Source organism: Ursus maritimus, unplaced genomic scaffold (assembly GCF_017311325.1).
Source record: "Ursus maritimus isolate PB19 unplaced genomic scaffold, ASM1731132v1 scaffold_9, whole genome shotgun sequence".
Classification (NCBI taxonomy): Eukaryota; Metazoa; Chordata; class Mammalia; order Carnivora; family Ursidae; genus Ursus; species Ursus maritimus.
Window position 1 is genome coordinate 17,610,882 of NW_024427107.1, and position 13,322 is coordinate 17,624,203.

The 13,322-nt window shown below is 35.7% G+C and overlaps 1 protein-coding gene across 6 annotated transcripts in view; it reads left to right on the forward strand.

Annotated features, from left to right (window-relative positions):
- SGK3 (serum/glucocorticoid regulated kinase family member 3) overlaps positions 1–13,322 on the forward strand; it is a 138,623-nt gene that overhangs the window by 101,178 nt on the left and 24,123 nt on the right. For all 6 annotated transcript variants that reach the window (XM_040625653.1, XM_008706742.2, XM_008706744.2 and 3 more), the window contains 3 exons: positions 1,360–1,447; positions 6,621–6,670; positions 9,147–9,204. In XM_040625653.1, the coding sequence (XP_040481587.1) occupies positions 1,360–1,447; positions 6,621–6,670; positions 9,147–9,204 (196 nt within the window). The remainder of the gene's footprint in view (positions 1–1,359; positions 1,448–6,620; positions 6,671–9,146; positions 9,205–13,322) is intronic.

A 13,322-nucleotide genomic window follows, 5' to 3' on the forward strand; every position in this document is an offset into this window, starting at 1 on the left:
TTTGTCTTTTTTTTTTTTTTCAGCCTAATGTTTTTGAGGTTCATCCATGGAGTATCCTGTGTCAATACTTCATTCCTTTTTACAACTGAAAATATTCCTTTGTGTAGAAACGCTACATATTGTTTGTCCATTAGCTGATAGACATTTGATTGTTTCTACTTTTTGGCTATTGTGAATAATGCTGCTGTGAACATTTGTGAGTTTTTGTGTGAATAGGTTTTTATTTTTCTTGGGTACATACCTAGGAATGGGATTGCTTAGTCATATGGAAATTCTATGTTTAACTTCTTGAAGAACTGCCAAACTGTTTCCCATACTGGCTGTATACATTCTCACCAGCCCTACTGTTTTTAAAAATTATTTTTCATCTTTCTGAATTTCCTACAATGAATGTATATTTTATTTAATCATTAAGGACAATTGGAGGAAGAGGTACATCAGATGCAGAGATGAAGTCATCCCCTCAGGGGTGTCATGAATGCAATCCTGTCAGTTCATTAGTATATTAAGCCCCTCTTGTATTTTAGTCTCATTTTTTCTCTTCATGTTTGATCTTCATACCCATCTCTTCATCCCTCCTGTTGATACCCACTTTCATATATTTGTTATGTCTTTGGAATTTGTTTGTCAGGTATTGCTTCATGTCTGTGAATATTTAATATGTATACAAAATGACACTGTGCTACCTTGTTTCTGACGCTTGAGTGGACTTCTCTGTGGGCAGTGACCGTAGCTTGCTTACTAATTTCTCCAGTGGTAGATGCCTATTTTGCTTCTGACTCACCATTAGAGAGAAAGTTAAAATGAGTATCCTAGCTGTCTTTCACTGAACCTGCACATGATTTTTTTTTTTTTTTTTTTTTGTGGTTTATTCCTAGAACTGGAATTTCTGGGCCCAGGAAAAATGCAGACACAGTTTCACCAAGTATTGCCAAATTCCTTTCCAGAAAAGTTGCCTCATTTCACAGTCTTACTAGCAATGCATGAGGGTGACTCTTTCCCAAATCCCTACCAACTTCTGATATTATCTGTCTTTCTAATTTTTGCCAGTTAATGGACATAAAGTGGTATCTCATTAATGTTTTAATTTGTATTTCTTTGATTATTAGTTAAGCTAGACATCTTCCTTACCATTTGGGTTTTTTTCTTTATGAACTGCCTTGTTTATATCTTTGACCATTTGTCTGTTGGATTCCCTATTTTTTAAAAAAATTAATCAGCTTGTTCCTTTTATAATAATATTGATGGATTATATTGGCTTTCATACTGTAAACACTACTATGGTTATTTTCATTTTAAAAGGGAGAAGAGCTATAGAAATGTTTTCAAAGTCATAATGAAGTTAATTTTTGTTTTTAGTCCAGATGTCAGAGCATTCCTTCAAATGGACAGTCCAAAACATCAGTCAGATCCATCCGAAGATGAGGATGAAAGAAGTACTCAGAAGGTAGTAAGAGGGATTGTGTTTTTTTAACAGAAAAAATACCATTCCCCAAAGATGAAATTACTGGCAACTTTATGACAACATTTACTTAAAATTATGTAATTTCATCCATTGTAAATTTTCTACTCTCTAGAGTACATAAAAAATGTTTACACCTCTTACTGATTAGTATTTCTCATAAAATTTATAAAATGAGGACTTTTATGATAAAGAAAAGTAATGCATGTTTAGTAAGAAGAGTAGTAGAAAGTTTAGCTAGTAGAAAGTTTGAAAATAGATGTAGGGTGCCTGGGTGACTCAGTCAGTTAAGTGTCTGCCTTCTGCTCAAGTCATGATCCCAGGGTCCTGGGATCAAGCTCCGCGTCGGGCTCCCTGCTCGATGGGAAGCCTGCTTCTCCCTCTCCCTCTGCCTGCCGCTCCCCCTTCTTGTGCTCACTCTCTTTCTGTCAAATAAATAAACAAACAAATGATTTTTTTAAAAAAAAAGAAAAAATAGGGGCGCCTGGGTGGCACAGCGGTTAAGCGTCTGCCTTCGGCTCAGGGCGTGATCCCGGAGTTCTGGGATCGAGCCCCACATCAGGCTCTTCCGTCATGAGCCTGCTTCTTCCTCTCCCACTCCCCCTGCTTGTGTTCCCTCTCTCGCTGGCTGTCTCTATCTCTGTCGAATACATAAATAATAATAAAAAAAATCTTTAAAAAAATAAAAAATAGATGTATTACTTTCTTATCACTAACCAGACCAGTAATTTTTAATATTTAGTGGTTTTCTTTCTAACCTTCTCCTAATATGTAAGGATTTTTAGTTACCTAATTTTAATCATACAGTATATACAATTTTGTATTCTCTCTTCACTTTACATCTTAACTTTTTATCATTATGTATCTTCATAATCATTAACATACTTAAACCGTTGTTTTGAATTTCCACCAGCAGAAAAGGCCTTTCAACCAGAATATTAATTGAATACTTCTTCCTCTACATTGCCAAGTTTTTATATGCAGAACAGTCAATACACACGTGCCAGTTGGCATCAACTAAGTTTTCTTCCCGTAGGCACATGCACATAATCAGTATGTGTTCCAAATCAAGGGTAGGGTATTCTTAATTTTTTTTAAATCAATTGTGATAACAAATAAATAAATGGAATAAGCTGTGGCCTATTATAAAGATGTTTTCAACATTGACTTTAGAAAGTGATGTGAGAAAGGTAAATTACAAAACTTAACCCAGAGAATTATTATTTAGCAATTAAAATTATAATGAAAAAGTATATATAAATATGGTAATACCTTTAAAATTAAAAAGTGATGAAAACTATGTTTGCTTAATGTATACGTGAAAATCAGAGGTGTCGGGTTGAAGCGCGTTTTTGTCTTTATCTTATTTTGTCATGGTTCTGTTCTTATGATTAGAAGATAATATGAATCAGGCGCCTGGATGGCGCAGTCGTTAAGCATCTGCCTTCCGCTCAGGGCGTGATCCCGGTGCTCTGGGATCGAGCCCCACATCGGGCTCCTCCACTAGGAGCCTGCTTCTTCCTCTCCCACTCCCCCTGCTTGTGTTCCCTCTCTCTCTGGCTGTCTCTCTCTCTTGCTGGCTGTCTCTCTGTCAAATAAATAAATAAAAAATCTTTAAAAAAAAAAAAAAGATAATATGAATCAGAATGTTACTGTTGCACAGCTAAAATCTTCATTTGGAAAATAGACATATTCTTTTTTTGTGACTACTGTAAAGTAGTAATTCTCCATCTCTGATCCCACAAGAGGGTTTTCAGTTAAGAGAACTGTTTTATCTTTTCCATTTGTGACATGGTTGGTCCTAGGACAACATAAAAGGATATTTTAATTTTATATCTCTGCAACTTGTCAAAAGAGAAACAAACTGGGAGAGTAGTTGTGATAAATAAGTCATAAGGGAAATATTTATGTAAAAATGTCATACAAATGGATTTTTGGAAAGAAGGATATTTAAGACCCAAGTAGATTAAGAGAAAGGGACATGAAGAAATACTGTTAGGAAACAGATACATGGGGGAATGTTCAACCTCAGCGCCAGTAGCAAGTGAAATTTGTACAATAGAGATTTTTTTTCTCTGCCAAATTAACAAAAATGTAAAGTTAAATAAAATATTTCAGGACCAATAAGGGTAGAGCACAGTAGGCACCCTCAGGCTTTCCTGGCATTGTTATAATTTTATGCAACTCTTTTGGAAAGCAATTTGGCAATGTGTACCAAACATGAAAATATTCAACTTATTTAGTAGGAGTTGATGCAAATGAAATAATTCTTCACACAGAAAAAAAAGATACTCATTTTAGTACAGTTTATGTGAAAAATTAGAATCAATTTAAATATTCATCAATCAAATAGTGTTTGTCCCCATATATTGTACATTTTGAAAACATTTTTTAAGATAATATTTTAAGTTTTGACATACTGTTACCTGAAATCAGGCCATAAAATTTTATATTTGTATTCTCACAGTATGATTCCAGTCTGTTTTTTTAAAGTTATGTAAAGACTATATGAAATTACTATGATATTTGCAAAATCATCTGTTAATAAGGTTATAGATTTTTGAAAGCATTTTCTTCCTGATACCTTCCATATTTTCCAATTATGAGTATATATTTTTAATTGAAAAAGATGAAGCTATTAAAAAATATTTTAAAGCATAAAATGTATGCAACTCTGATTTTCCATGTTTTGCTTGGCAATCATGTTGAGAGTATATAGGTTTAGGCCATTTGGAAAATGTCTTGCCTTACTATAGGAGACAGCTGGTTTTGAAGAAAGAACCAGACTAAAGAGACCTTCCCGAGTTCTGGTTCCTGTTCTCTGGCACTTTTGGCCTCAGATCTGAATTTTATTTCCTTTCTCTTTTTTCATCCATAAAATCCGAAACTTGGACTAGGATCTCATGCAGTTTTGAAATATGGATAAAAAGAATCTCTTCAGAAAAGGAAAAGAGAATCTCAAGCAGACTCCCTGCTGAGCGCAGAGCCCAACCAGCCGCTCAATCTCAAGCCCATGAGATCATGACCTGAGTCGAAATCACGAGTGGGATGCTTAACCGACTGAGCCGCCCAGGAACCCTGCTGTAGCTATTTATTAAGGACTTCAAAGTGGATAACTAAATTAATAGCCAGAAAATATCTCTCAGGGCATCTGGATCTTTCCCCTTATTTAGTGAGAGAAAAATAGAGGGCAAAAGAAGTCAAGAAACTTCTGCTTTTGGTTAGTGTTCACTGTTAATAAATTCTATCTCATCCTTGGCTTAGTATAATCTTTAAAAATAGTAGGTAGAGTAAAAAGTTACCTGATTATATTTCCCAATACTTTCCATTATCATTGTAGAAATGTGCTCTATTAGGAAAATCATTGCTATGTAATGAAATCTTCCTACATAGTAGTGTGATTCAGGGCACAGGTTGTCTTATTGTTTAATCCATGCTTATTGAATCCTCTTCCCTCATCTATATAAGGAAAGTTAATTGAATGGAAAAGTGATCCAGTTTTGGGGGGGCCTGCTTGGCGCAGTCAGTTGAGCGACTGGCTCTTGGTTTTGGCTCAGGTCATGATCTCTTGGGTTGTGGGATTGTCCTGCATGGGGCTCCACGCTCAGTGGGGAGTCTGCTTGAAGATTCTCTCCCTCTGCCCCTCCCCCTGCTCACCCATGAGCTCTCTCTCCCTCTCTCTCTGAAATAAATCTTTAAAAAAAAGAAAAAAGTGATCCATCAGTTTTCTGCACATTGATTAAAAGAATTAATGTATCAAAATTTAACTTAGTTGGTATTATGTTATCAGATTATCTGGAACACTATCATATATAAATAGAAAAGATTCTTCCATGTTAAAATTATGGCTCAACAGATGAATCTTATTTCATGAACCAGATTTTTTATATATATATAGATAGATAGATAGTTTTTTTGTTTTTTTTTTTTTGTCTTGTGCTAGATTGTATGGTTCTCTGTATTTCTGTCTTCTGAGGGCTGAAAATGTATTACATGAAGATTTTTCATGTACAGATATTGATAGGAAATTTCATTTTATAATAAGCTGGTGTCAATATTGTTCTTTTATAAGAAATGTGTTGTTATGCTTAGGAAATTTTGCCCTTTATTTTTAAAAGTAGTTTGCATTCTAGAGATTGTCTATAAGTTTCAAATGAATTTAAGTGGAAATCTACATGATATATGTCTCTAATATGAAATTGCTTAGGTAAAATTTTTTGGTTCTGATTGATTTAAAGAGAAAAAATTTTTAAAGCTTATATCTATAACTTATATGAAGGATAATTATATAGGGCTGTGGTAAAAGTATACATGTTTGGGATATCTATAACTTAATTCTCTGTATGCATAAAGAATTTCAAAGGGGATTTAATGTGAAGCAGAATTCACTTACAGTTGGCTTTATAAAAAGTGCTAAAAGTGTTAACAAGATCACTAGATTAATCTTACGGGATTTGGAATTAAATTTCTAGCTAATTATTAGTGAGCTAGAATCTTTTTTTAGTTAAATTGCTTTATGGCATAGTAGGTAAGTAAAGATTTGCTTCTAAATGAATACTAGGGATCAAATTTACTGTATTATTGTAAAGAGAAAAGGCTATCTAAAATTTTTATTTGACTACGGTGCTGGAATTAGAAAGAAAAGCACTCTTGTCTACATGTATTTGATTTAGAAATAAGTCTGTCTCCTATAATTCAATCCAGTATTAGCAGTCGTCATCATCATCATATTATCATTTCCATATCATAAAATTAATAAGCAATTATTCGAAAATTTGAAAAAACAGCCATTTTATAACCAGCTTTTTAAATGTAGAAATGACCCTTCATAAATTGGGGTTTCTACACCCAACTTGTCCAAGGAGCTTTCCCCAGTGTACTTCATTCATCTGACAACTTTGAGCTTTATTTCTGCATTATTTTTTTCCTTACAACTGCTCTTGATATTTTATCATAAAAATGTTTATATGATTGTGTGTTTCCAAATAAGTTACTGCATTTATTAAGAATTAGGACTTCAGGCTTCTTATGTAACATGGCAATACATCCAGGATCTATGGTAGAGTTTTGTATATTTTATTTCTCAGAAACATTCATTGACTGATAACCTTTGAAGCTCCAATAAGAGTGTTACTGCTTTTTTTCCCCATCCCAATAGCTACACTCTACCTCACAGAACATCAACCTGGGACCATCTGGAAATCCTCAGTAAGTCTGTTTCAAACATCCTCTAACTGAATTCTAGGAAGACCTTTTTTTGTGAATGTGTAGATATATACCAGTTTAATTTGGACCAGTTTAACTAGAACCCTGTAAAATATAATAACCATAGTTAAAGTGAATATAATACTAACATATGCTTGCCTATTTTACTGCTCTAGCTTTGCATTGCTTTAATAGAGTTCTGAGGAGTTTTTAAATCCACAAAGTATAATTGGGTTCTGCTGTTTTGCTGTTGTTATTTTTCTGGGGGGGGGGTTGTTTGTGTGTGTGCAAAACCAGTAGACCGTATTTCTCAGGAGATCTTAAGTCCTGGGAGGTACTCTGACAAATGTATCCATGCAGGTCTAATGGATACTCTCACTGGTGCTCAGTGTTATTGGTGCAACCCTGGTGTCAGCCAGCTTGTTCCGGATGAGTCCTGAAGGACATTAGCATATTAAAGGCTGTTAAACTTGCTTTAACCAGTTCCTCCCATAGTCCCATATTTAGTTTGAGCACAGGGAAAACATCTTGAAAAACAGCAGGAATGGCAAATACAGGCTTCATCTTGAACGTCAACTCCAGCAGTTCACTAGAAGTGAATGCCTAGACCCCTGAATACAAAGGATTCCAGGGCCACTTCTTGGCTCAGTTGGAGGAGTGGCCTGACAGATGAGCGATATCTGCTGTGGTTTGGAGAAAGAGTATAGTGTTGCTGTCCTTACTTGTAATTATTCTTCACATTCATTAGATTCATTCTGAAGTAGTGTCTCTTTTATCTCAGGACATTATGTTTTCCTCACCCTTTTGGTCCACTTTGTGAGTAAAGACAGATAAGAAATGGCCCGAAGACTGGGTCCTTCAGCATTGCAGTAAGGTAGAAAAACTGGGAATGTGATGTCACACACAATCAGGTGAAGAAAGTGTGTCAAAGGGGGTAGTAATTCACTCTATTAATGTTGCTGGTAAAGCAGGTAGGTGTTGAGAATTGACCACCGGACTTGATAAGTCATCGGTGACCTTTGCGATCCATTTCAGTGGTGTGTTGGGTACAAACCCTGCTAGGAAAGAGTTCAAGAGAGAACTAGAGGAGAGGCTAGCAGGAATAGACAAAGAACTTAGATCTCTTACTTGAGGAGTTTTACTGCAAAGGAAAGCAAAGAAGTGGAGTGGTAGCTGGAAGGGGAGGTTTGGTTTTGAGCATGCTTTTCTGTTGTCAAACACAGAGTTGGTCAGGCAGCACAGAAACAGAAACTCACTTTCGGTTAGGATTTGTCACCAACAGTTAACAGCGGGGACTTGGGTATTGTCTCCGCCTATTTACTATGTTTGAGGAATTTGCATGATTTTTTGCTATTATGATTGTTTAAAAGAGATTATTTCGGTGTATCAGCATAACATTCAAGAACAAAATAGTCCAAAGAGCAGAGTCTCGAAGAAGAAAGATACCTGAATTTAGTTAAGTATTTATCTCCCTAATCTTTAACTGTTATTATTTAACCTAGACCTGGTGTTACTCTCATGTTTGAATTGACCATTTATCTCAGTAATGAATTAAAGGAAATTTAAAATCTAGGGGCACCTAGATGGCTCAGTAGATTTAAGCGTCTGTCTTTGCCCCTAGGTCATGCTCTCAGGGTTCTGGGATCAAGCCCCGTATCGAGCTCCCCGCTCAGCGGGGAGTCTGCTTCTCCCTCTCTCTCCCTCTCTCCCTCCTGCTCATGCTCTTTCTCAAATAGATAAATAAATAAGATCTTCAAAAAAAACTAAAGGAGATTTTAAGTCTAAATGGAGTCATTCTCCTCTCCCTAGTCCAACTTAGGATTCAGACCTTGTTGAAGGGAAAAAGCTCTTCTGGCTGCTTAGGTTCCATTTTCTGCTGCCATGTGCTTTTGCCTACCTACAACCGTGTTGTTTTCACCCAACAGGTTAATATAAATAAAAGGACAAAATTAGTATTCCTTCTGGTTTCTCTACTGAATTTTCTGCATTACCATCTATGAGAATAAGCAGAGAGGTCTTTTATCTGTAATGTACAGTAAGTGATATTACATGTCCGAAGAAATGCCAGATGAGGTAGTCCTTGGAATATATTACTAATTTATATAGTTACTCAGTGTCCTCATTAATAACATTGGTGAGGTTTATGGAAATTAAATAAAATTGACTTCAAAACTATATACAGATATAGATATATCCTTTTCTCCCAAAGAGACTGTTATTGAAATCCGTCTTAAGCAGAACTTAACAAGGCTTCAGTAAAGTTGTAAAATGTCTTATCAGCAAGTAAATATTTACTACTATTCATTTTTACCTATTTTATATTCATGATGAACTACTACCAGTGTGAAAGCTGGAGTCTTCATGCTAAAATGTTTTGTGCCCAGCATTTTCTTAGTAAAGAGTGAGGTGCTAAGAAATGTTTAAAAGTTAATATCTTCCCAATTTCTAGGAAGCTAATTCTTATTGTTCATTTTTTCAGTGCTAAACCAACAGACTTTGACTTCCTGAAAGTTATTGGAAAAGGCAGCTTTGGCAAGGTGAGAGTGTTTTATTCTGCCATTCAGTAAATAAGTACTTAAGGGATGCATGCTTTATATGTTCCGGGCCACAGGACTTGTTGGTATGCAGCACATGGAGTTACAATGCTTTCTCTACCTTCAAAATACTTAGGGAGCTAAGGCGTTTATTCAAACTTTAACATAAAATTCAGTTGTTCAAGTATTTGTTGAGCGCTTCTTGTGCCAGGCAGTATGCTGGGTTCTGGTAGTTAGAGAGTATTGAACAAAACTGACATAGTTGATACCTTTGTGATGCTTGCAGCCTAGTAGAGGAAATAGCCAGTTAAAAACATGCAGTCATGGGGCGCCTGGGTGGTGCAGTCGTTAAGCGTCTGCCTTCGGCTCAGGGCGTGATCCCGGCGTTCTGGGATCGAGCCCCACATCAGGCTTCTCCCCGGGAGCCTGCTTCTCCCTCTCCCACGCCCCCTGCTTGTGCTTACTGTCTCGCTGGCTGTCTCTCTCTGTCAAATAAATAAATAAAATCTTAAAAAAAAAATGCAGTCAGTAAATAATGAAAAGCAGTAATGGGGACTGTGATGTAAATACAGAATAGAGTGAAGTGATAGAGGACAATAGGCAAGCGGGGAAAAATTCCTACTCAGATGGGTTGGTCAAGGATGGCTTCTTTAAAGAGGTGCTGTTTAAGCGGAAGCTGGAAAGACAAAAATGAGCAACTGTGAAAAAGTAACAGTTGGGGAAGAAAAGGGATGTGTGAAAACCCTGCTGTTCCTCATACAGTGAGCATCAGATGAATCACACAACTTGACAGTGTGGCCATACTAAGGAAAGAGAATCCGCTTTAAGGCCAGAAGCATCATAGATGGAGTTACCAGAATCATTAGATATATTTAAGTGCTTTTTTGCATTACACTTCAGTCTGCAGTGAAAATAAATATGCATGTGTTTAATTATAGTTTCCTACATGCTGAGCTTTGGGTATCTCTAGTTTGTTTTCTGAGTTCCCTGGATACCAGAAACTGTAACCATACAATTAAATCCATGTGTGTTAATTCAGCACATACATATTGACCACCCGCTACATGATGGACGTTGTGCTAGTACAGCAATAGAAAGTTGGAAAGGGATACTGCACTCAGAGTGTTCACAGTCTGTTGGGATGTTAGAGATAGTCTGTCATTAAAAACAAAAAGCATTGTCTTCTGGAAACTTCATATTTAGATCTAGAGTCTATCAGGAATTGGTTCTTGGATATAGCATGAAGTTGTAGGGTCACAGTTCTTTTCCCCCCCTATTGATATCCAACGGATCCCACACAATTTATTGAAAGGACAGTTCTTTCCCCACTCATCTGCAGGGTGACCTTCATTATTTATCTAGTGTCCATATTTGCATGGATCTGCTTCTGGATTTTAGGTTTAATATTTCTGTTTGAAGATATTATATATTGTTCCATTAGTCTATTAGACTGTGTAGCTTGATAGCCAGCAAAACAGGTCCTTCCTTCTTATTCTTCAAGAGTCTTAGCCCTTTGCATATCTTTTTAAGTTTTAGAATTAGCATGCCAATTTCCACAAAGTTCTGCTGAATTTTGATTGGGATTGCATTTAATATGTAGGTCAATTTGGGGAAAATTGTTATTTTTACATTGAGTCTTCTAATCCATGACCATGGTATATCCATTTCTTAATTTAGTTCATCTTTAACTTTTCTCAATACTGTTTTATAGTGTTTTATATAGAGTTTTTATACATCTTTAATTAGATTTATTCCTGTGTATTTCATTTTTTATGCAGTTGAAAACTCGTGTTGATTATTGAAGCTAAACATATGCCATTATCTGTGTGACACATCGGTTCTACTTCTAGCTATATATCCAACAGAAATGCATGCACATATGCACTAAGCAAGGCATATGCTAGAATATTCATGGCAGTCTAAATGTTATTCATAAACAATCTAAATGTCTGTTAATTAAAGAGTGGATTAAACTGTGTAATGTAGTTTTTCACAGAACTAATCGAATAATCCTAAAATTTATATGGAACCACAAAAGACCCTGAATAATAGCCAAAGTAATCTTGAAAAAGTAAAACAAAACTGGAGGTATCACAATCCGGATGTCAAGATGGTAGTGGCACAAAAATACACATAAATCAATGGAACAGAATAGAGAGTCCAGAAATAAACCCACAATTATATGGTCAATTAATCTTCAACAAAGGAGTGTTAAGAATATGCAATGGGACAAAGTCTGTTCAACAAATGGCGTTGGGAAAACTGGATAGCTACATGCAAAAGAATGAGACTGGACCATGTTCTTAGACCATACACAAAAATAAACTCAAAATAGATTAAGACCTAAATGTGAGACTTGAAACCATAAAAATCCTAGGAGAGCACACAGGCAGTAATTTCTCTGACATTCTTCTAGATATGTCTCCTGAGGCAAGGGAAACAAAACCAAAAATAAACTATTGAGACTACATCAAAATAGAAAGTCCTACTGAATGGGAGAAGGTATTTGCAAATGATACAGTTGATACAGGGTTAGTATCCAAAATAGATAAAGAACTTATACAACTCAACACCAGAAAACCCAAGTAATCCAATTAGAAGAGGGGCAGAAGACATGAATAAACTATTCTCCAAAGAGGACATACGCATGGCCAACAGACACGTGAAAAGATGCTCAACATCATCATCAGGGAGATACAAATCAAAACCACAGTGCGCTATCACCTCCTGCCTGTCAGAATGGCTAAAATCAAAAAGTGTTCATAAGGATTTGGAGAAGGAGGAACCCTTGTGCACAGTTGGTAGGAATGCAAACTGGTATAGCCACTATGGAAAACGTTATGGAGTTTCCTCAAAAAACTAAAAACAGAACTACCATATGATCCAGTAATTCTATTAGGTATTTACCCAAAGAATAGGAAAACACTAATTCAAAAAGATATATGTCCCCCTCTATTCATAACAGCATTATTTACAATAACCAGGATATGAAAACAACCCAAGTGTCCATCAGCTGATGAATGGATAGAGATGATGTAGTGTATACATACAGTGGAATATTACTGAGCTGTAAAAAAGAGTGAAATCTTGCCATGTACAACAAAATGGGTGAATCTAAAGAGTATAATGCTAAGTGGAATAAGTTGGTCAGAGAGAGATAAATACCATATGATTTCATTCATGTGTGAATTTAAGAAACAAAACAAATGAAAAAAGGGAAAAAAGAGAAACCAAGGAACAGACTCTTAACTGTAGAGCATAAACTGATGGTTACCAGAGGGGAAGTGGGTGGGGGGATGGGTGAAGTAGGTGAAGGTGATTAAGAGTGCACTTATTATTTAAAAAAAAAAAAAAAGTATACTTACCATAATGAGCACTGAGTAGTGTACAGAATTGTTGAATTACTGTATTATACACCTGAAACTAATAGAACATTGTATTTAGCTATGCTGGAATTAAATTTTTTAAATTGTATAATGCATTATTCTATACAACAATAAAAATACAAAAGTTATGCTATGGGGCACAACATGAATGCATATTACGAGTGAAAGAAGTTAGAGACAACTTTATATGATTCTAATTACATAAAATTTAAAAAAAGACAAAAGCTGTGTTATTACAAATTGAGATAGTTGAGGAAGACAGGGATAAGTAGTTTCTGAAATAGGATACAAGGGGGCTTCAGGCTACTGATAATGTTTTATTTTTTTTATTTTTTTTTATTTTTTGAAATTTTTATTTAATTTCCAGTTAACATCCAGTGTAATATCAGTTTCAGGTGTACAATTTAGTGATTCAACACTTACATATAACACCTGGTGCTCAACACAAGTGCCCTCCTTAAACCCTGTCACCCAATTAACCTGTCCCCCCACCCACCTCCCCTGTGATAACCATCAGTTTGTTCTCTGTAGTTAAGAGTCTGTTCCTTGGTTTGCCTCTCTCTTTTTTTCCCCTATGATCTTTGTTTTGTTCCTTAAATTCCACATATGAATGAGATAATATGGTATTTGTCTTTCTCTGACTGACTTACTTCATTTGGCATAATACTAACTCCATCATGTCATTGCAAATGGCAAGATTTCATTCTTGTAATGGCTGAGTAATATTCCAATATA